This window comes from Lipophrys pholis (genome assembly GCF_963383615.2).
Source record: "Lipophrys pholis genome assembly, chromosome: 9".
In the NCBI taxonomy this organism is placed as follows: Eukaryota; Metazoa; Chordata; class Actinopteri; order Blenniiformes; family Blenniidae; genus Lipophrys; species Lipophrys pholis.
Window position 1 is genome coordinate 28,017,748 of NC_137639.1, and position 21,989 is coordinate 28,039,736.

At 43.2% G+C, this 21,989-nt stretch overlaps 3 protein-coding genes across 4 annotated transcripts; 1 reads left to right on the plus strand and 2 right to left on the minus strand.

Moving 5' to 3' along the window:
• Positions 1 to 1,737: 1,737 nt before the first annotated feature.
• Positions 1,738 to 5,837, minus strand: scnm1 (sodium channel modifier 1). Of its 2 annotated transcripts, none has more exons than XM_080471849.1 (8): positions 4,845 to 4,999; positions 4,661 to 4,731; positions 4,487 to 4,575; positions 3,601 to 3,695; positions 2,878 to 2,978; positions 2,678 to 2,790; positions 2,496 to 2,601; positions 1,738 to 2,414 (listed from the first exon to the last, which is right to left on the minus strand). In XM_080471849.1, the coding sequence occupies exons 1-8, from the start codon at positions 4,893 to 4,895 to the stop codon at positions 2,315 to 2,317; spliced, it is 726 nt and encodes a 241-aa protein (XP_080327975.1). In that variant the 5' UTR covers positions 4,896 to 4,999; the 3' UTR covers positions 1,738 to 2,314. The 2 variants fall into 2 exon arrangements, with proteins under 2 accessions (XP_080327975.1, XP_080327976.1); XM_080471850.1 differs by lacking the exon at positions 4,845 to 4,999 and adding an exon at positions 5,738 to 5,837 and having other exon boundaries at positions 2,191 to 2,414.
• Positions 5,384 to 8,523, plus strand: lysmd1 (LysM, putative peptidoglycan-binding, domain containing 1). The gene is made up of 3 exons (XM_080471851.1): positions 5,384 to 5,917; positions 6,403 to 6,701; positions 7,809 to 8,523. The coding sequence occupies exons 1-3, from the start codon at positions 5,633 to 5,635 to the stop codon at positions 7,990 to 7,992; spliced, it is 768 nt and encodes a 255-aa protein (XP_080327977.1). The 5' UTR covers positions 5,384 to 5,632; the 3' UTR covers positions 7,993 to 8,523.
• Positions 8,439 to 17,080, minus strand: tnfaip8l2b (tumor necrosis factor, alpha-induced protein 8-like 2b). The gene is made up of 3 exons (XM_080471852.1): positions 16,608 to 17,080; positions 11,181 to 11,504; positions 8,439 to 10,018 (listed from the first exon to the last, which is right to left on the minus strand). The coding sequence occupies exons 2-3, from the start codon at positions 11,496 to 11,498 to the stop codon at positions 9,776 to 9,778; spliced, it is 561 nt and encodes a 186-aa protein (XP_080327978.1). The 5' UTR covers positions 11,499 to 11,504; positions 16,608 to 17,080; the 3' UTR covers positions 8,439 to 9,775.
• Between the last annotated feature and the right edge of the window lie 4,909 nt (positions 17,081 to 21,989).

Consider the following 21,989-nt stretch of genomic DNA (forward strand, 5'->3'; position numbering starts at 1 on the left):
ATATTTCTTGTATTCAATTCCTGTTTTTTTTTTTTTAACCTACCACCCCCCCCCCCCCCCCCCCCCCCCCCCCCACAGTGTTTTTACATTCATCTCAGAGGACCATGTAACATTAGACAGAAGAAGCAGGAGTGAATTGAAAGGTCACGATAATTTAATAAATGGGTTACGAAAACAATCTTAAGAGTCCAAGTCCACATGATGTGACGAGAAAGATTGCGAAGACATCAGATGTGTCCCTCGAGCTTCGGACCCATATTAGTGGTGTCATCAGAAACTAACCCATGTTAAACCCCTGCACCCCCCCCTCCGGGTGACCCTGACGGCGTTATCCAATTTATACCAACTGCGCTGAGAGGCGCTCTAAATGCACGCCCTGCGGCGAATGCTAACTGCAGGCTTCACCGCCAAGCTTAGCACCAATAACAGCCGATCTGCTGCTGATTTATAATGAAGCGGACGGAGGATCGGTCCGAGCAGGTAGAAGGCGACGGCGCTCTGATGGAAGCGGTGAAACAACACGGCGACGGGAGACGTCGTGCTGGAAAAAGTGCCCGCTGAGCTTTTAATGCCGCTCCTGGGACCCTGCAGCGTTCACCAACCGGACACGTGGGTGACTCGGTCCATGGTCGCCATGGTTACCGATGCCTCGGCGTTGGATACGGCGATTGTTTCTATTCTTAAACCTCAGTTGCAGTGACAACTGATAGCCGGTGGCGTTGTGTCTGTTTTTTGTTGTTGTTGTTTTTGTTTTTGTCAAGTTGTTTGTCCCATTCCTGTTAATTTGACATGAATGAGGGTTCGTCTTTCAGACGCTTCCTTCAGTTTCTGATCTGCATGTTCGACTTGGCACAAGCGTCAGGCCCGACGCCCTGCATGGGACAATCCTGGGTGGGATTCAAACCGCAACCTTGGACTTCAGTGCCGTGACGGTTCACGTTTCGTCTCCTGTGTTGTTTTTGAGATTCTGACTGTCTCTGGCGTCGGGCTCCTTGGCTTCCCCTCCTTGTGTTTGAGGCACCGTTCACACGGCAACGATCTGTTGTCAGAGCGATGGCAAGAGCAGTAGAACACAGACTCCTGGTGTGAGACTCTCACATTGGAAATGTTTTTATTTTTTATTTTTCAGGTCGTAACTAAGGCCACGTTTACACAATAACGTTATCAAGTGATTGTCTTCACCTGGTGGCTTTGGTTTATATTGGGTGAAGCCCGAGTGCGCTGGTTGTCTCTCGCTCTTCTGTTTCTTGTGTCTGTCTGTGTTGTACTTTTTTTTTTGCATTTTCCAGTGAACCTTTGTTTTTCTCCTTTAATCTCGTGGAGTTTTGCTTTCAGGACATTTGAATTTTTGTTCATTCTTGGAAAGATAGGTGAGCATTATGTCCGGCGTATCGAGTCCTCTCCCCCCCGCCCGATCGCCTTGGAAGGATTTCCTTTAACACAGAACCTCGGTTTCCTCTCATGGGGAAAATGGCGAAAGCTCACTGGAGCAGCACGTTGTCCATTTATGTTCAATGAAAGTCGGCGAAAACCATAAAATCCTTCAAATACCCAATTTAGAAAACATAGTTGATCGCTACCAAAATTACAGATTTTGTAAGTGAAAGAACTTCGATTTGCATTACATCTAATTGATTTGTGTATATTTTAATTAAGAACTTTTGGAGTAATGCCACCAATAGAACTTGACTGAATTTGAGTAGATATAACCAGAAAACAAAACAAAATAACCAATTAAGTTACATAAATCCCTTTGAAGTAATCGATTTATGAGATTTAATTCATGTGCCGATTTAATTAATAATACATTTTGTCAGCATCTTTCACACACCTAAGGTCACTTTACGTTCCATGTTAAAATTGCAGTTAAAAGCAAGTAAAAACATATTACCTGAACAAAAACATAGACTGAAATACATTTAAGAAGAATAGGTTTGTCTAAACAGAGACGTTTTTAGATGAGTTTTAAAAGAGTCCAGGGATTGAACTACAAAAACATTGTTTGAACCCTAAAGAAAAATATCAGGTCCATTCATTACTGTAGATTCAACAAAAAAAAAACCCCAGAATTATTAAAAAAATAAAACAAACCATTCTTGTGATGAGTGTTAAGATCAATAACTCTGCTGGTGGCCACAGGTGAACCACACGACAGTCACACTGTCACTGAAGAAGAAACTGCAGAAGCTTCACGTTGAAAGATTTATATAATCTCTTTATTGCACATTGAAAGAATGGAAACGTCCCGTTAGCTGCTGAGCGTACCACTGTGGTACAGTTTTCTCTGTGTTTTCACACAGTCCTCGGTGCGTTGTTATGAAGACGGACCTGAATCAGGCTCGTCTTCATCCGAGTCGAACTCCACGTTCTCGTCTTTGACCCAGCGTCCGCTCCGGTCCCGCAGCCAGCCGTCACTGCAACGATACACAAGGTGAAACTGAGCGAACGGAACCGGGCTTCTGATCTTTAGTTTGTGTAAAGATCAGATGCAACACCTCTTCAGTTTCAGATAGTGCTCCAGCTCTCTCTTCCTCTGCGCCGTCATTGGTTTCTCCTCCTGAGCGGCTGCAGCCGGACTTCCTGTTGCGGCTTCTTTATCGCCTAATGAAGACACGAGAGAGACGTCAGGTGGCTCTTTGTCAACGTACCGATGGAAAATAAAACTGACGTCTTTTACCTGTTGCACTTTCACTCGAAACTTTAGTTTCCTGACATGCAGACGCTGTTTGGATGCAAGTGTCGATTCTGGGATTACAACTTCTGCTTGCAGGCTCTTTCTCAGATTTTGTACTTAAAGAAAAAAAAAAAAAAAAGAAGACATTTTCAAACTCTGCTGTTTGTTGCTGCTTGAGATGAATTTGTCCAATAAGCACCGACCTGGTTATTCTGTGCCGGCTGTTATAGGGGACGGTCTTCAGTAAAGCGTGATGGGTGAGTTTACGGGTTTGTGTCAGTAAAGGAGCAGAACTGGACGCCTCCTGAAACCACAAGGAAACAATCTCAGGTCGTCTTGAGTGATCTCTGTGTTACAATGCAAAAATTGAAAGACGTGACGCAGCAATGAGTCTGAATGAAAAAAAAAAAAATCCATTCAGTGTTTCTCAACAGGGGTGATCAGTATTAAGAGTTTTCTCCTCCAGATGTCCTGAATCTCAGACTGGGAAAATAAAGGCAACTTCACTTTTTCTTCCAGGAGAAAAAAACCCAAAAAAACTGGAACAATGCAGCATCTGAAATGTTTGTCTGACCTCATTCACAATTCAACTTTTCCACCAAGAGGAAACAGCTTTGGATGGATTGTGAGTGTGTAAATTGTCAGTCATGTGTTTTGTCACAGGAGCTCTGAACAACGAAACGGACTGGAGGAGCGTCAGACACAGAAACGCTCCGTTTGTTCAGGTCGCAATGTTTTCCACTGGTGATTCATTCACATTCTGCCCGCTGACATGAATGTCAGCAACAATCTGAACTCGACATGATCTATTTTCTTTACCATCCTCATCCTCATCACCATTACCCTTCCTCATCTAGGATTCTAGTGTTTTTGTGTTTATACACAAGCGTAGATCTTGGATGCGTAGCTCTTTCATAGTTCCTCACCTGCGTTTGATCTTCAGCCTCAACATACTTTTCGTGTTGCCTTTTTTTAATCTCAGTCTTCAGCCGTGTTTTCTTCCCATAAAAAGCTTTTAATCCTGCACAGACGATAAAACATGTTTAAGGACTCGTTTGTGGAGGGGCTGTTCTCTGCAAAGGAGCCACAAGATCACTATCACAGTAATATTGCATCTTAACATGGCCTGTTTTAACAGAGTGACTCTATATAATCAAATAAGTGGTGTCAATTGATTAAAAAATAATCAAGTAGTTAATTGCACAATTTTATGTAGTTAATTTCAAATAAATTAATAAACATCTAACATAAGTCTGGGTTTTGTTAGAGTGCAGGTCCACCACTTTGAGAATCTGAATATTTCTAGAAACAAAGCTGTAATAATATACTAATACACACGAGATAAAGAGAGACACACATACATACAGTACACAGGAGAACCAGGGAAAGAGAAAGCCTGCAAGTATTTCCTCCAGCTTGAGCAGACAGCTGGCTACTGGTCAGCCAACATGGCAACCTGCTATTTTGCTGCAGAATTACTTCTGTGGTCGTTAAATTCGGCTTTACAAAGTAAAACCGATGGCTTTCACGTTCTCAACCAGCCAGGTAACCTTTTAAAGTGAAACTTCCTGCCTTAGTACTATTGCATTCTTGTTGTAGTGCTGCACCTATAGATGCTGCACATTATACTGATTTAATTAACGTGTTATTTTTGACAGCACTAAATTAATGTGATGACTCTAGATTGCCCACAGGTGTGTCTGTGTGTGGTTGTCTTGTCTCCAGTTGCCTGTGCAGAGTGTATCCTGCCCTCACCCACAGTTATCTGGGAATGGCTCCATCATTGAACAGGATAAACCGTCACCCTCTCACCTTCTAGATGCTTCTTCCCGTTCCTGTGGACCGTCAGCGTGTCGACTGTGTCAAACACTGGCCGGTAGGAGCAGACCAGACACGTGTATCTACAACAACACAAACAAACAACCTCACATAAACAGTCATTAACAATCTTAAGAAGTGGGTTTTAGGATTCCAAAACATCAAAACCTTCCATTTTTCATGAGCGCAGCCTCATCTTCTGGGATAAAATGAGACAGGAGATCAGAAACACGACGTTTCTGAAACAACAGAGAAACTTTGGTAAACATTAAACGACGGCTCCAGTGCGAGCTAACAGCATGCTAACAACACGGCTACTCCAAAGTGGGCCTCTTTTCCAGGACAACCCCACCTTTAAGAGATTCAGCTGACTCTTGTCGTCGCCTTCTCGTTTAAACGACATTTTTTATTATGGTTAAAAGCCTGAAAACGGGCGTTAATTACAGGCTCGTCGCTTCACTACAACTGGAAGCTAGTTCCTGTTAGCAATGCTGCATTCACGTGTTCATGAAAGAATGGGGGATACGAATGACCAATGCTCAATTCGTGTCATTAATTTATTTTTTAAGTCAAACAATAAATTCGAAAGCCTTGTCCATGAAGTACCTCGACAGATAAAACCGTAGAAATTAACAGATAAATTAAACAAAATATTACACATATTTAATGGAGTTCTGATCCAGTAATAGATGAACCCATATGGCAGGAAATGGTCCTTTTCGAATATCATATGAATAAATTGAATTCATAGTATTGTTTACTGTAAAATGTTATTATTATTCAGTGATTTACTCTTGCTCGATTTCTTGAAGTTGATCGCTTGTGATAAATCCGTTTTCCGAGCCGCATAAAAACGCAGCACGTCTAGTGGGAAGGGTCACTCATGTTACCATAGCAACGCACCTAGCAGACCGACAGACGTCCGACTGTAGCCAACATGACAACCACGAGTAAGTTTTACCTTTCAGCTGTTTTTATCTGACAGGTAACGCAGCGCCACTTCAGAGTAAAGCGGGATTTCAAGTTTTTTCTTTTAAAACAACTTGTCGGTGACGTGACACTCGGACGTCAACATTAATTAACTCGATAACTTAGCTGTAGCGATGCTAACTGGGCTAAAGGGGTGAAGCGGCTCCACTCATGGTGCTTCTTCATCGCGACGCGGACAACAACAACAACAACAACAACAACAACAACAGCGGCCGAGTCCCACAACACCGTCTGGGGCGCGTTTTTTTTACGAACATGTCCGGGGAGCGGGCACCTTCGCCGGCCCGGGGGAAGGGCCTCCTCCGCGGGAGCCGCTCGAAGTCTTACGGCAGCTTGATCCGGTCTCCGCTGTCTCCGGTCCGCCAGCGGCGGCTCGAGCACACGATCCAGCCCGGAGAGACGCTCCAAGGCCTGGCTCTGAAATATGGAGTGTCCGTAAGTACGATCCTGCCTGGATTCTCTTCATTTAGCTTAGAAAAGTTGTGATTTTACCTTCTTGCGATGATTAGATGTGTTCACACACATTTCTGGATGTTAGTTCATGTTTTTAAATCGTTTTTGATATCGTTTGGATCTTATCTACCACGTATATAAATTCTAACTGAATTGATCTGACTCAGTGCTCAGAGAAATAATGAATTAACCATGTCTGGTTATATCGTTTCACATGCTTATGTATTATTTATACTCTGTTCTTTTCCCATTGTGAGACAAATAAATGAATATCTAATCTATTTTCTAAACCTGGTGACAGCTTATTAATCAAATGAATTATGACATTTTGGGAAACAGCCTGTTTGTGGCTGCATGATTGAACTTCTCTGATTTCACTACATTGAGCCTAAATGTCAAATTTCAGCTTCAGTCAAGCTTAATGCGCCTATTTTCCCAAAAGCTCACGGGGATTTTCTCTCTTCCAGATGGAGGAAATCAAAAGAGCAAATAGGCTCTACACCAACGACTCAATATTCCTGAAGAAGTCTTTGTTAATCCCGGTGCTGTTAGACTTGGATAGCTGCGGTAACGGGGCAGATTTGACTGAAGAGGACTGTCATGGCGCCTCGGTTCAGGATGGGAACTCCTCTGTGAGAAGGCAAGAAGAGGGAGAACAACGAGCCTCTTCAGACCTCACTCCTGTGGACTTTCTGAAGAGGTTGGATGACTTGATCAGCCAGTCCAAGCAGGCTGCGGTGAAAGGATGTCACGAAGCAGAACAAAGGTACGGCCATGATTGAACTGTGTCTCTCAGCTTTTCTCATGGCGGAGTTCTACAGTTTTGATACATCATGTCAATTCAATTTTATTTCTATCGCACCAAATACAACAGTCATTTCAAGGCAGTTTTATAGAGAGAAAAAAACAACAATTCTACTGTCATGAGCAAGTCGATGAGTAAGAGGAAAGGAAAAACCTCTTAACAGGAATAAATCTGCAGAACACAGAGGTGGAGACTCTGCCGTTCCGGTTGGAGTTATGGGACAGAAAGAGAAGGGCAGTATAGAGACCGAGAGCAACAAACAACCAGACAGAAATCTGCTCGCTGCAGATGTGATGGAGGCTCAGACCATGAACTTTCACTCCCATTGTCAGAGATCCTGCAGGGAGGCAGAGAGTGAGTGTATTTGATTTTTATTTTATTTGAATAGTTTATTTAGAACATGTGGAAACAACAGATTAAAAAAAAAAAAACAAAAAAAAAACCACAAACATAATTGAGCAAAGTAAGCAAAATAATTAGTAACAGATAACTAAATAACTAATGGTCCGATATTCGAAAAGTCGTCGGAAGAAGCAAAGCTTATTTACTCCTACCCCTTCTCCACCTCGACCACCAGCCATTCATATCCCTGTAGTACATAATTACCAACAAAATCTATATATTCATATTTACAAGAAAAAAATTGTAAATCTAAATAAGTAATAAATCATCCTTCCACCCGTGTTTACAGCCCGTCCTCCCGGTTCTTTCTTCTCACTCCACATATCGAAAGACAAAATGACTTCAGTGCCATGAAACTGATAAATATCGCTGTATGTGGAGTGAAAGAGGAAAGAATCTCAGTCTAAACCCACAGCAGCTTCACTAGAACGTGGTCCAGTGTGGCCTGAACCAGCTCTAACTGTGAGCGAGGAGCCTTCAACGATTTCTTTGTTTATCCAAAAGTTCAACTAACAAGTTACGTTATTTGTTCCTTCTGTTCATTAAGTCGTTTGCGTCTTGCTTTGTTAGTCTTGTGTTTGCAATTGGAGGACACGGTCTTCTTGAAATTAAAGATGCGGTCCCCTCTGGCTCCAGACTTACTGTGTCCTCTTATCCTCTGTCCAGGCTGGCGGCCCTCGAAGCGGCGTGCACCAGCAGGACATCAGACTGGCGGCCGCTCACGAGGTCACAGAGCGTCATTTCGTCTCCCAGGACCCATCAGCAGGGAGCGCCGAGGGCGGCGCCCCTCGCCACGACCAAACTCGCCAAGAAACTGAGAGACCGGGAGGACGAGATCTTTGAACTGTGACATGATGTTTCCACTGTCTCGTTATCGTTAAAGAGTCAGACTCCTGCTGCTGCTGATTTCTCTCCACGCTGCCATTTCAACGGAGTTTATGAGGTGACCATCCAATTTTTAGTCAGAACTTTTCATTCCTTTTATTTATTTTTTGTTGAGATGCACTGTAGATTCGGAAAAGGAAAGTTAGTCTCCTGCTGCGGGGAAAAATCCGAGTATGAAATGTTGCAGTCACGTGTCGCTTCGGTCGTATGACCGTTCATACGGCTTCACATTAGTTTGTGTGCGACTTCACTGTTTCCTGACTGTGGAATGTAAAGAATGCGACTCATATTAACTGGAATGACAGGAAAGTTGTTCATGAGCGGGTTTGTGTGTGTGACTGCTGAAAATGTTAATTTAATTGTAGCCAAAGCTTGAGAAATACACAAAGCAATCCTATAAATTTATATTTTGAGAGAAATCCTTTATTTGTTATGGATATTTTTAAACGTTTGATTTTAGTATGATTCATTGTAATAAAAAGTACGTTGTACCATGTTGTATTTCTCTACATTGCTTCCGCAAATGAGGTTGTATAAGCTGAACGCTTGGTTTTCAACAGAGTTATGCCACAGGTAGAGTATCGGTAAGCTCACACTTTAAAACCACATAAATGCCCACGAGGGTCAAATCCTCCTTCACACATTCCGCCAAACAACTTCTGGTTAAAACGACTGCTCTCACAATCTTGGATTACGGCGATGTAACCTGCGGATCCGCCTCAAAAACATTCCTTCACAAGCTGGATGTTGTTTACGGTGAGTGCGGAAGCAGAAAGCGTCACTGTGTTCAAACTCACTGCTTTCATTTCATTCACTAAACTCCTCCGTACCAACAGTCCCTCGATCTACGTTCTAGATTCGTCTGTCACATCGGCTCATTTAGTCTCTTAAGCTGTATCACTGTAAACATTTTTTTAAGGTTGTGTGATACAGTATGTATTCAATGGTTTTCTTCATGTCTTTTGACCAGGTAGTCATTGCAAATGAGAACTAGTTCAATTGACCAATAAGAAAAAAACCCAAGTTGTAACAGTCATGCCTGGAAAATCCCAATTGAAGGTTTTTTGTTTGTTTTTTTCATCCCAATTGTCTCTTTTCTTGACTGAATCAAGAAAAAGGCTCTTTTCCGACCTCCCTCCACCAGATTGACGTGAAAGCTGATGCGTTGTGTTAAAAGTTGTGCATGCATGTTGTTCCTGGACACGTTTTGAAATAACACGGTGAGATGCGAGTGTCGCTTTCAGGTTACTTGCTTTTATTACTGCATCACTATCCAAACTCCTCAGTCATTTCACTACGCGGTTGCAGAAGCTTGGTCTCGACCACCAGATGTCAGTGCCGTATTACAGTGCCGTCTGTTCCCTGTCCTATATGTTCATGCAGTCCATCTGGCTTGTTCTTCGATATCAGTAGCTCCGAGCAACACATTTCACGGTCTCAACTATTCAACATTTGATATGCTTGTCAGACGGCTGATGCTATATAAATCCCTTTATATTCAAGTTTCTATGGACATAGAAGAGACACAACTGGACGACATACTCTTCACACCTCTACACATTGAAAAACTTGAGGAATGACTCCACAAACTCTATTCTTATCCCGCGTGTGATTGGCAGCATGGTTTGTTCTCGCGTCACTTTGTCCTGCCCTGCCAGTCCTGCGGCGGAAGGACAAAGTTTGAGTTCAGAGTGTTCGGTAAGTCTGCCCGTTGATCTCCCAGCGGCGGTGCCGACACGTCCCGAGTGTCATATTGTCTCGTCCTCCACCAGTTTGTTCAGTCCTTTACAGATCTTGGAGAGGTGGGGCCTGAGGGGGCTGTTGGGGTCGTAGAGCTTGGCCAGGAGTTGAGGGTCGGAGTAATGGTTGAAGACGTGGTTGATGCGACCGTGGGACTTGGTGGTCAGGTGGCTGTTGACCAGCTTGAGCAGCAGATCCCTGCAGCTGGACAGGATGTCCTCCATCACGGCCTTGTCGAAGGTGAAGTCCACCTGCATCGAGCGGGAAACGTGAGGTAATCATGTTAATTCACATGACTGTGAGAGGGGAAGTTGTGGAAAAAAACACTAATGGCTTTCAAAGATTTTTTTCACTTTTTTCAAATGTTTTTGCAGATTTGATTTTGACGTATAACCCGAGTGCTGTTAAAACTCACTAGTAACAGAGATAAATATCAGCACTCTAGGGCCCCGTTTACATCACATTTTAAGTCAAAATGCCTTGATTTAGCATTTTTCATTCAGAAAAAGTTCACCTTTACACAGCAACAGTGGAAATGCTGAAAGTGATGTCGTTAGCATTCAGTGTCATGAGTTGTTCTTTGCTTTTGCAATGAAACCGGACACACACGAAACAGAGAAAAATACCTTATAAACATTAATAATGGGAGTATACAGACAATCGATGAAAGTGGATTGTTATTACAGTGACTGTCAAAATAAAACTATAAAGTCCCAGGACAATATGAACTGGGAGTCATAACAGTGTGGAGGAAAACATTGTTCTTGTTGTCCATCCACTGAGCATGTGCAGAAGAATTATTTACTATGGCTGTGGTGCACAGCATTTCCCACGTCTGCAAGAAGATGGAGCGCTTAAAAAAAATAAATAAAATTTTTTTCCCTAATTTCCACGGAGACATGGAGAATTTTCAAAAAGGTCCACTTTGGGGGGGCATTTTCAAAAAGTTGTTTCCCGTCTCTCCGAGTTTCCTTGTCGTGTGAACTGACTCTAAAGTGCAACAATAGTTTTGCGTTTTTACTTAAACATTGTCGTGTGAACGTGATATAACTAGAACGTCGCATTAAACCTCCAAAATCCGCCACTCAGAGTACGAACTTTTAACTAATAGATAACCAGGATTAAATAACTTTCAATTCAATTAATTCAATTAAATTGTTCACCATTCTTTGCTTTGTGCTCAGAGTGCTGATTCCTGCTTGATATATTGAGAATAATATGTTAAATAACTTGTACAGATTCCCCCAAAAAGTGAAGCCTTAAACGGCTCCTGGTTAATTCTTTTGTCAGTGTCTAAAGCTTTCTGCCTGTTGCACAACGAGTCGCATTCTTTTGCAATCGACGAGAAACAAGAAGTCGTCCATCTGGCTCGTGACTTTCTAAATCCAAAGCTTCAAACATTGGGTGGTTTACCTCGTAGAAGCTGATTGCCGTCATGGCGCCCGTGTGGAGCTTCTTCTTAAAGTCCTGCGCCACCCGCAGCTCCTCCGTGCTGAAGCGGTTGTTCCTGAACAGCACTCCGATCTTGACCGTGATCTTGATCAGGTCTTTGATGACCTTCTGAGCCTCGGGCTTATTTCCCGTGTACTCCTTGGAGACCCGGTACAGTTCGTCCAGGATCTCGCTGGTGGTGTCGTCGATGAACATCTGCACGGAGCTTTTGGTGGCCATGGAGCTCAGGATCTTCTTCTGTGCCTGCATGGCCATGTCCTTGGCGCTGAAGGCATCCATCGTCACCTGAATGTTTGGAAGACACAATGTTGTATTTAATGACGGGACACATCGCATGGACGCGAGACCAGGGGTGTCAAACACGTTTTAGTTCAGCCCAATTTCATCCCGAGTGGTTAAAACGGTGCCACAATAACCTTCAAATCTAAACGTTAAAGTTTTCCCTTGTTGTGGCGTCGAATACACGTGATGACAATGTCTGTATTTTCACAAAACTAAACAACTACGTCTTACAATGACTACAATTTCAACATAAAACCAATTTCCATGAAACCTTCTGGTGCAAAATACAGTGAAATGTCCGAAACTTCTCCCACAGCTGTTGCATTCTGGGTGTTTTCACAAACTTGTCAGTATGCCAGCAGCGAGATGGTTATCCTTCATGGCACTATCTCCAACTTCTCAGCTCAGGTGTCCGTCTTGTGTCTGTGACCCTTAAGAAATGTGTAAAAAAAATCGATCTTTTCTTAAAAATGTTACCATTTGCTTGGTGGATTGGCCGGATTGGAGCCTCTTGTGGGCCGGTTGTGGCCCACGGACCTTATGCTCGACACTCTTGCATTAGACGTTTTAAATCTCTGGTGTTTGTGTGAGTAAAGGTGCTTGTTTCTTTACTCATTTTAATCACAAAAACAAGGAGGCATCGTGCTCCATTACAGTGGCAAGAAACTGAAAGGTTCTTAAAAAAATTTAATAAAATAAAAATGCCGATTGTTATTTTAGATGGTCTCTCTCTGTTTTCTGATGCATGTCAAACCCTGTTTGTGAGCAAGAATACTCAATTTCAGGCCTGGGTTAATAATTTGTTTCTCACAGGGTCTTGATCCTTCTTTCCAGGGTTTTTCAGTCCACAGTCAACAGAAGGATGAGCTTCTACACCTGATGGCAGACTACTGAAACTTTTACTGCTAGAAAAAACCCAGAGGTTCCATTTGCTGGAGGGGTTAAGTGCCACGTTCAAGGTTAAGCCGCTTGTTTTATTGGAGGCTGAGGAGGGGTAACACATGGTGGCCTTCTTTATTCAAATATTCCGAAGGGTCTGCGGGTGTGAAGTGAAGAACCTGCCTTCATTACTTTGACTTTCTATCCTTCAGATTGTCATCCATCCTTACCCTCCTTACATGTCCTTACACGTTAATTTGTCCGTTTGTTGACAAACTCATATTCCTTCCAGTGCTTCATGAATAAACACTACAGATGCCGCAGTCGGTATAATCTGTAGCCTGCAGTGTTTGTTTTTGTACCTGACATGTACATATGATACCAAAAGGGAAAAGAGCCATGGAAAAGACTCCACGGGGGCTTTTAGTTTCTCCACTGAGACTTTAAGCACACCTCTCATCCAACCACAGGAGAACCCCCACCACCACCACCACCACCACCCCCAGGGGAGGTCATCAGCATGCGAACAGCACGACAGAAGTACAAAATCCACCGTTTATCTTTGATTGTCAACACAATTTGAATTAATTCCTTTTTAATTCCACTTAATTTCCCCCCTAATCTCTAACAACGGAAGCAGGCAGCTTTAAAGTGGATCAGTCACAGAGGGGAAACTGCATCTCTATTTTGTTTGTGTGATGTTGTTATTGGAGGAGAGGCGCACAAAAACTGGGCGAGTTCAACGAGGGTTTATTCCCCCATCACCAAAACAATAAAGACGTGAAGCAGCACGGCGAGTGTTTTTGTTGGATACTTGAAGTAAATGGATGCAAACCAGGTACATAACCCTTTTCAAATATATCACAGTGAAATCCCATGTGGACATGCTTGATTTCTGCATCATCTGTGGCCTCATTTTTGTTTCAGAAAAATTTAGCATTTCCACGGTGACGTTCTGAAAACGATGTCTGTTTACGCGGCAACGGCAGAAATGCTGAAATTGATGTAGTTCGCTTGTTGGGCCAAGAGTTGGTGCTGTTGGTTGTTTTTGTAAGGACACCACACACACATCCAGCAGAGAACAATACTACGCTCAAAACATTAATATAGAAAGTACACGACGTTCGTATGGACAGATGACAAACTGGGATCCTATGACTGGTGACTCAACTACAAAACTAGAATGTGGACTGGGAGTCGTGGCTTTGTTTGTTATTGTCCATCTAGTCACATGTGCAGAAGAACTATTTACGGCGGCCACGGTGTCGATGCGCAGTAGCAACGTCTCCGCCGTCTAAACGGGACGAAGCCGGAGCGTTTCCACAATATTGCATTTTCATCGGTTTACACAGAGCGTTTTCAAAAAGTTGTCACCACCACGTAAACGGACTCCTAAAACGCAACGGACGTTTTTGATTTTCACCTGGACTTCGTCGCATCAACAGGCACTTAATTCACTTTGTCTCAAGCCATCAAAGGCATTACGTGTCTTTAGTAAAGACCAGTTCCATCGAGACTGGTGTCATTAGTAGCTCATTCTAGAATGCTGACTGTTCAAAAGGACATCTTTTAGTGAGATTCTCTGCCCTGAATCCCACTTCTGGCCTGTGTGGACATGCATCCGAGAGGCGCAGGGAGGCTGCATAGCTGAGGCAGGTCTCTGCCTGCTGTTTTCCACATCGTAACAGAGCGAGAGCAAGAACATAGAGTGTAAACTGGGAATAATTACTGTCGTTGGGTCCTTCTCTGGGTGAAAGAAAAAAAAACAAAAAAACACCCACACTGTTGAAAGATCATAATATATGTAAGCTTTTAGCTAAATGAGTTACTGAGAGCTGTTTTAATGTATTTATTTTTTCCCAGTTTGTGTCTATTCAACTGTGTTGGTGAAATTCAGCTCGAGTTGCAGCAGCGTGAGCAAACGACCACCTCGCCGCTACTAATAAATGAAAAGACGATCCAGTCACGGCAGCCGTTATCGTTCAAACAGGCAGCTCCGCCACGACATTCTCCATTCCTGGAGTTCACCCCCGGTCCCAACCACAACATCCACATCAAGCACACAGTCACTTTTATAGGATATCCCAGTAGGTCCCATTTCGCATGCGCGACCATTCATTTTGAACAAGTGTCACTTTTCTAATGGCTCGCTTTGTTTCGAAAGCTTTGGGCTCCCCGTGGGGAATTAGAGAACATTCATTAGATTAATTTCCCTTAACAGTGATAATGGAAGTGGAGCAGTGTGATAGCTATTTCAGATTCATGCTTCAATCTCATTTATTTGCTAAAAAGACTGTAGGGACTTGAGGGACATGCACAGTGTGCCGTCATCAGCATGTATTCCACACAGTGACGCTCCCGCAGCAGGAGGCTGCTCGCTGCTTGGATTTTCTGTGTGTCTACATTGTTTATTTTATGCGGCTCTATCAGGGGCGTTGAGACTGTTTGGAGAGCGCTGAAACGTTTCTGTATCACAGCGGCGTATTGCCATCAAATCACTTTTATTTATTTTTTTTATGTAATGGACATCATTAAATCGGTCACTCCGAGGACACGTTCGATGCTGAGCTACAATTTTCTGGTGCGGAGAGACTGGAGAGGCCCTTTAAGCATTTATCAGGTTGTTGTTGTTGACATCCACCGGGGACTGACTGCATTACACTTTCAAGTGTTTGTTTTCCTCCCAAATGGCTGCTGAAACTGACAAGCCACCTGTCTGTTAGGTGAGATCTAACACAGTCAGGGAAACGGAAACAGAGACACAGCTTGTGCCGCGGAGTCGGTTTCAGCGTTGCCATAACAGCCGGGCAGCGTGGAATCTTTAAATGTTGGGTTAATGGACAGTTGGAGGCAGCGTTGTGATTGGCTGAGCCGTCCAGGCAGGCCTGAGAGGTAAATATTTAGCATTCCTCAGATGACTCCAGCTTTCAGCCCCACTGTTTGTGTACATGTATGAACTTGTGTAGATGTCGGTTTTTGAGTAAAAGTAGTTTCCGGCTGTTTTTGCAGATTGCTTATTTTGTGTGTGTTTCTTTAACTGGTATTTCTGGGAGGTTTTTTTGTGTTTATGAAGCTAAATCCTCTCACAGAGTTCAGAGGAGTCTCTACTTGACTGATCCAGTCAAAATAGCTTTGTATTGATGTCAGGGGATTTATTTTTTATTTTTTTGCATCACCAGGTGTACATGTGCTGCGAAGGAAGTGTTGGTCCTCTCTCATAGGCACTAAGCAGATTGAACAATGAGATTATTTCAGACGAAGGCCACATATAATCAGATTGAAATAAAATGGGATTTTTTTTTTTTGTAAAAGATGAGCTGGAAGAGTAGCATCTTTTTTTTTTTTATCAGGTGAACAGAGATAATTAAAAAAAAAAAAACATCTGGATTTCTCCATCGTTACTCAGCAACTCTATGTGAAAGAGGACTATTTTTGCCGCTTCCGTTTTGTGTTTAACTGTGTTCAAGATGGCTGTGCTGAGAAGTCTCGCTTTCCACTTCAGATTCTTGTGCAACTTGCTTTTAATCTTATCTCCCTCCTGTAGCACTCAGTTCTCTTTGTGGTACTTTGAATGGCTTCGTCCTGTTTCATATTTACTTTGTTCGTGGCCATGACCGCCTTTGACGAGTATTTTGTTTCAACTAAGTTGGAACTGGGGAGACAAGAAAGCGTTTTGAAATCCTTTTGAGCACACATTGCAGTTTTTCCTCTCGGCATTGCACAACGTTTCAGAATTGTCGTTTGTCAAGCCGCCCATGTGCGAAGCCCAAAAGGGGAAGTAGAACAGCAGTGGAGCTCAGCGGTTAGGAGTCATGTCATGGTGCCCCTTGTACGGGCACCACAGAGTGACAGTAGAACACCTGACTGGAGCTTAACGCCTGACACATCAAAGTAGACCAGTCAAGAAGGGAAAGTCCACCACCTGGAGACTGGAGTTGAGCAACTCCCCGCCTGTGCAAACAGAAATGTACCTTTTACATCTTTCCCTGAGACTGAACTTGTTCCAGCATGACTGAGCGTACACGCATATCATCATGTCAAGATGGGGAAGTTTAGAGAAGTCGCACAGTTTCCAGTTGTCCATCTGGCAGGACCGAGTCCCAACTGGGCACCGACGATGGAAACGTACAACCGCGAGCGTTGACACAAAACCCCACACCCAGGTTCGATCATTTCCTCTTTTTGGGGGGGGGATTTCATTCATATGAACAACAAAACGAGTCCTACCTGTGTGTGAGCCGAGTCCCCCTCCCTCCCTGTCTTTCTCAGATCTCTCTCTCTCTGCTGTGTGGGTCAGGTAGACAGCACAGGCCGGTTCGTTTAACAAGACCCCTCCATCTTCACCAGAACCAAAATCCCGCCTTGAAAACGGCTCTCCTGCAGCGCTCCTGTCAACGCTCGCCACCTTGTCTTAAGATAATGTTGAGTTGTACTTCCTTGAGGAACTAAATTGCTATGACACACCCCTCAGCATGTGTGTGTGTCTCTCTGCCTCTCTCTTTCTCCCGCCCTCTCTCTCTCTGTCTCTCTCTCTCTCTCTCTCACCACACTATCTTGTGTTTCCCTCTCAAAGTCAAATTCAAACTCTTGAAAGCTGCTGTTTATCTCTCTCGCCCTCGCTCTTCACACGTTGACACACTCCAAACCCCCCCCCACCCCGCTCATGTCTGTATTGCTGACGTTCTGCCCCCGCTTGTTCTGACAAGTGAAAAACCCAGAAAGAATTTAAACAATAATCCAGCGATGCAGCCATTTGAAAGAGGAGCGGCTTAACCCCTTTTTTTTGTGCATTCACCTTCACTGGAATGCGGCTTCTGTCAGTGCCGTGTTCTCTCTCCCTGTATCTCCTGTTCCGTAGAATCAAAACAATGAGTAGCCAGGAGTATCTCTCACACACACACACACACACACGGTCATGACTCAGTGTCTGTACTCCGCTTCATACTTAAAAATATCCAACATAATAAATCACCGAACTTGTTTTTAATTGGTGTTTGGCTCGGTAATTAATGTTTGTCGTAATCAAGCTCAAGCCAATCATTAAAATGTTGTCCTTTTAAAAGAAATGAGAACCACAGGCCGGCTAAATCAGGTTCGGCAACTAATTTTCCCAAGGGGCCAAATTAAAAATTAGCACTTCTATTTAAGGCGGAGACTTAAGTTGACTTGAGTTTTGCTCAATAGGAATTATCTCTTGATAAAAAAGCAGGTTCTGCCCCTACTATTGCTCTGCGTCACCTTTTCTCAGATCCTTCCTCAGAAATGATGATGATAAATTTTTAAATTTCATAACATAAGTAAATATGTTACCATTAGTTCATTAATCATCTTTTTTTCCTCTATGAAACACCAATGTTGTGACGTAACAAGTGCTAGCTCTGCTTGCTAAGGTACTAGGCCCAACCAATAATGTAATAAATGCCAATAACATGAAAAATGTTACAATTTTAATCATAATAAAGGCATAATAAAGACTTCACCAAGTCCGCTTTCATTCATGAGTTTTGTTGTTATGAGTTAATAAATCCAAAGACTACTACCACCTTCATGAAGGTTTGTTTTGATTGCTATAAAAGTTATATCTGGTGTAGTAATGTGGATATTGTACATGGATATTGTACATGACTAGGTCAACCCAGTGGAATCACTGTCAAGGTGTGTGTTAAACAGGTTAAACGGCCTCGGTAGCGACAGTGAACACGTCTGAAGCTGTGAACTGAGAGATTTGTTTATGACCGGGATGTGTCCTCTCCCGCCACAGCTGTGTGCCGATCCATATATTTATCTCAATGGCAACCAGCTGTGCGTAAGGGGCTCAAGCCGTTGACGAAAACTCCGTCCGCCACAAACTCGCAAATGTTAATAGTTGTCAGGCGTCGGGGTCGAAGGTCAGGGCGAGACCGCAGCTGGACCGAGAGGCGCGGCTGGACAGGATGCCGCCCACCAGAACGCCACCGGGACCGTCACACACCTACCCCTTTTGTTTTTGCCTCCTGCAAGAAATGAACTGGAGGAAAGTCATGGTAAAACTTTGCAACGACAGAGCGAGGTCTGTCGCCGTGGCAACAGACAGGAAGTTGTGCTTAAGCGGTTTCCTGATGGCTTCCTCTTTATCATGTAATGACATCTCACAAGGAAACATCAGCAGGGAGTGCTTGACTCCAGATCTGAGTGTGTCAGTGCACATGCCTCGTGGCGAAGAAACACACACACACACACACAATGTGTGCATGCTTGCTTACCTGTCTCACCTTGACACTGTACACAGCTCACGCACTTGCCTCTTTTGGTTATGAGATAATGGGAAACTCTTGAATTATATTACTTATCTGTCATTAAGAGATCACACACACACACACACACACACACACACACACACACACACACACACACACACACGCACACACACACACACACACATAATGGCAGTGTCTTATCTGTGGATGACTAAGTCAAGAATAACCAACTTCATAACCGCTGAGGTCAGAGAATTGCAGCCGACGACTCGCAGCCTGAATTGGACGGAGGATTTAGCAAGCTTTGCTGCTTTCTACCCCCGTGTCATCTTTCCTCTCGCGTTGTTATCAGATCGATGGCGAGTGCAGATGAAGATGAGCAAGTTCTGACAGATTTACTATCATCAACCTGCAGCTAAGACGGAGTCCTGGCGTGAGATCCTTACATTGCAAATGTGTTTTATATTTCAGGTAGTAACTAAGGTCCCGTTTACACAACGTTTTCAAGTGAATACGCAAAAACTCTTGTTGCATTTTGGGTGTCCACGTAATTATAATAATAGTAATTATAATAATAAGAATAATAACAATGCATTTTATTTATAGGTGCCTTTCAAATCACTCAAGGTCACTTCAAAAAGCTAAAAATACAACTTAAAAAAAACAATACAAAACAAAATAAAACATGGGTAGTAAGTTGTCATTTACACCACAATGGTGCGCAGAGCCACTAAAAATGCAACTTTTGAAAACAGCTCCCAAGGTGGAACTTTTCGAAAATGCTCCAACTCTGTCTCCGTGGAAAACGCAACATTTCATAAATTTTTTTAATTTTTATTGTTTTTTGGATTTCACAAATGCCGTTGTTGTTTACATACACCGCTTCGTGCTCAATGGTTGTTTTGTTAACCTTGTTTATTGAAATGTCGGTGCTACACTGCCCCCTGGTGTTCCGATGAGGTGCAGGTACTCCGGTCCTCTCCATACTAGAAGAGGAAGAGATTCTGCAGGAGCTGGATGCTGCTGTTTACAATGTGAAAGCTGTGTCGGAGAAGAGAGCCTCAGGGGCTTCACTCGGACGGCCGCAAATTCTGCTTTGGTCTCGAGACTTCTGTTGCGTAATGACGTCGCATACCTGCGTTGATCACAATCCCGCCTACATTTTAACCGTACTCTCTGTCGTCAGACCGCGCAGCAGAGTTGGGTCTGGGTGCGCTTCGCCTTACCGTCTCGCCCCGGTCCACTCCGGCACTTACTGTTCAGTGGGACCAAGGCTTAACTGTCCCTGGATCTGTTTTACAATAGTTTATTACTTGTGGTTAATGTCACACCTTTAGGGTGACTGTTTAAAATGAATGGCTGAGTATTCTGCTTTCTTCTTTTGTAAGCCGAGTCGGACTAAAATGAACAGCTGTTGATCACTTGCTCACATCTCCATTGAAGTTTTGCACCTTTTTCAAATGTACTTTTTCTTCATGGCCTTGCAAATTTCTTGATAATCTTGTATTATCTGAATTATTAAGATATTTGGTTGGAATATAGTGAGAAACGTGTAGATGGAACATTGAGAGCAACGAACTGCTCGAAAAGAAGTGAAGAAGCGAGTGCAGGCAGGATGGAGTGGGTGGACATGAGTGTCAGAGCTGCTGTCTGACAGGATAGCGGCGAGAGTGAAAGGGAAGACAGCAGCGGGACCTGCAGTGATGAGCGGTTTGAAGACAGTGGCAGGGCCGAAAAGGAAGGAGGCTGAACTGGAGGAGGCAGAGATGAAGATGCTGAGATTTTCATAGGGAGTGACGAGGATGGACGCGAAGTTCAGGTCGGGAAGTTTAGGTATTAAGACGTTCTGGACACGTGCAGAGAAGAGATAGCGGATATATTGGACAAAGTGGTGACGGTGGAGCTGCCAGGCAGGAGGACGAGAGGACAAACCTCAGGGAAGATTCATGGAGATGGTTGGTTGGGGAAAGTCAGAGGAGGAAAGATGAAGTGCTCGATATGTTTTCACAGCTACACAACAAAGGGAGTTGAAAAATATACATACGCTGGTAATATTTCTAATAATGTAACAAAATTCCTGTGTTTTGTGGAACTGACTTTAGGGATGCACCGATAATACTTTAAGTACTAACCTTTAGTTACTTGCCGATTCCGAGTACCAATATGAGTACTTATTAGACACCATAAAGCCTAATTTACACACTTTAATCACATTTTGCATGTAGCATCGCTGGTGGTTAAGCCATAGATATAAAACACTTAGATGACGACTCGTTGTCGTCGTCGTGTAAATGGGGCCGTATTCTATTTCATTCTTTAACATTGGTTTTTGGTGTCGATCGGGCCTCAGGAACATAATTTCATACAAGGATGTGTAAAAATGTGTCATGGTATGACAATAAAAAAAACCTTAAATCCTTGAAATGTAAAGAAAAATATTTTATCTGTAACTGTCAAGTCAGAATGTTTTTTGTTTTTTGTTTTTTCATGGAAAGCAAAATGACAGAATCATGGCTGTATATACAGTTTTATATAAACACCATCATACAGTGCAACAAATATAGTTACATGCAGAAACTCTGTAAGGCCATGCTGTAAACATCTAGGCAACAAAATGTCTACTGAATTTACCATGCAACTAGTTTCAACAAGATTACAAACAACCTCTCATGACGATGTCCGCTCTCAGTGAAATAAATGACATATCTGTTTATGTGGAGGCTTGTAGAAAAAAAAGAAAAGTAAAATGACTTATGCTAATGAACCTGTTTTCCCACAGCAGCTTGTATTTTGTCATTACACATTTAAATGCGACACAGTAACAGCAGTAATTTGATGAGTCCACAGATGTGAAAGAAAAAAAAGACTCCTTCTTATTTGTTATTGGCGGTCGTACAGTGTTTCTCTGATTTCCTCTGGGTGTGCCACGGATGTATAGAGGATGTTGCACTTCCTTATTTTTCAACCGCTAACATTTAAATTGTGAAAGCTGAGACACTGAAACTTCAGCGTGTCAGGTGGTACTCTAACCAATCTAAACTTCCTTTCCTCGTTTTCTTTTCTTTGCCCGACAGCTGCAGTGAACGGAGGCAATTGGTGAAACAACTGAACAATGTAGAGTCCGTTCCAGAACACAGTGTCCACTAACTGTTTACCTGATTACAAGTGAAAATGTTTGAAAGCAGTTTTCAGTTTTTTTGTTTTTTTTGGGGGGTCTTTGAGCGTCACACAAGCCGATACAAGCTCCTCCCACAACTCTGAACATGACATTCCAAAAATAATTACCCCCCCCCCCCCCCCCGATTAAACCTCAACGTTATTCTCAGAATCACACATGGATTTGTCTCGTAATCTCACACGGGTAGGGCCCGGC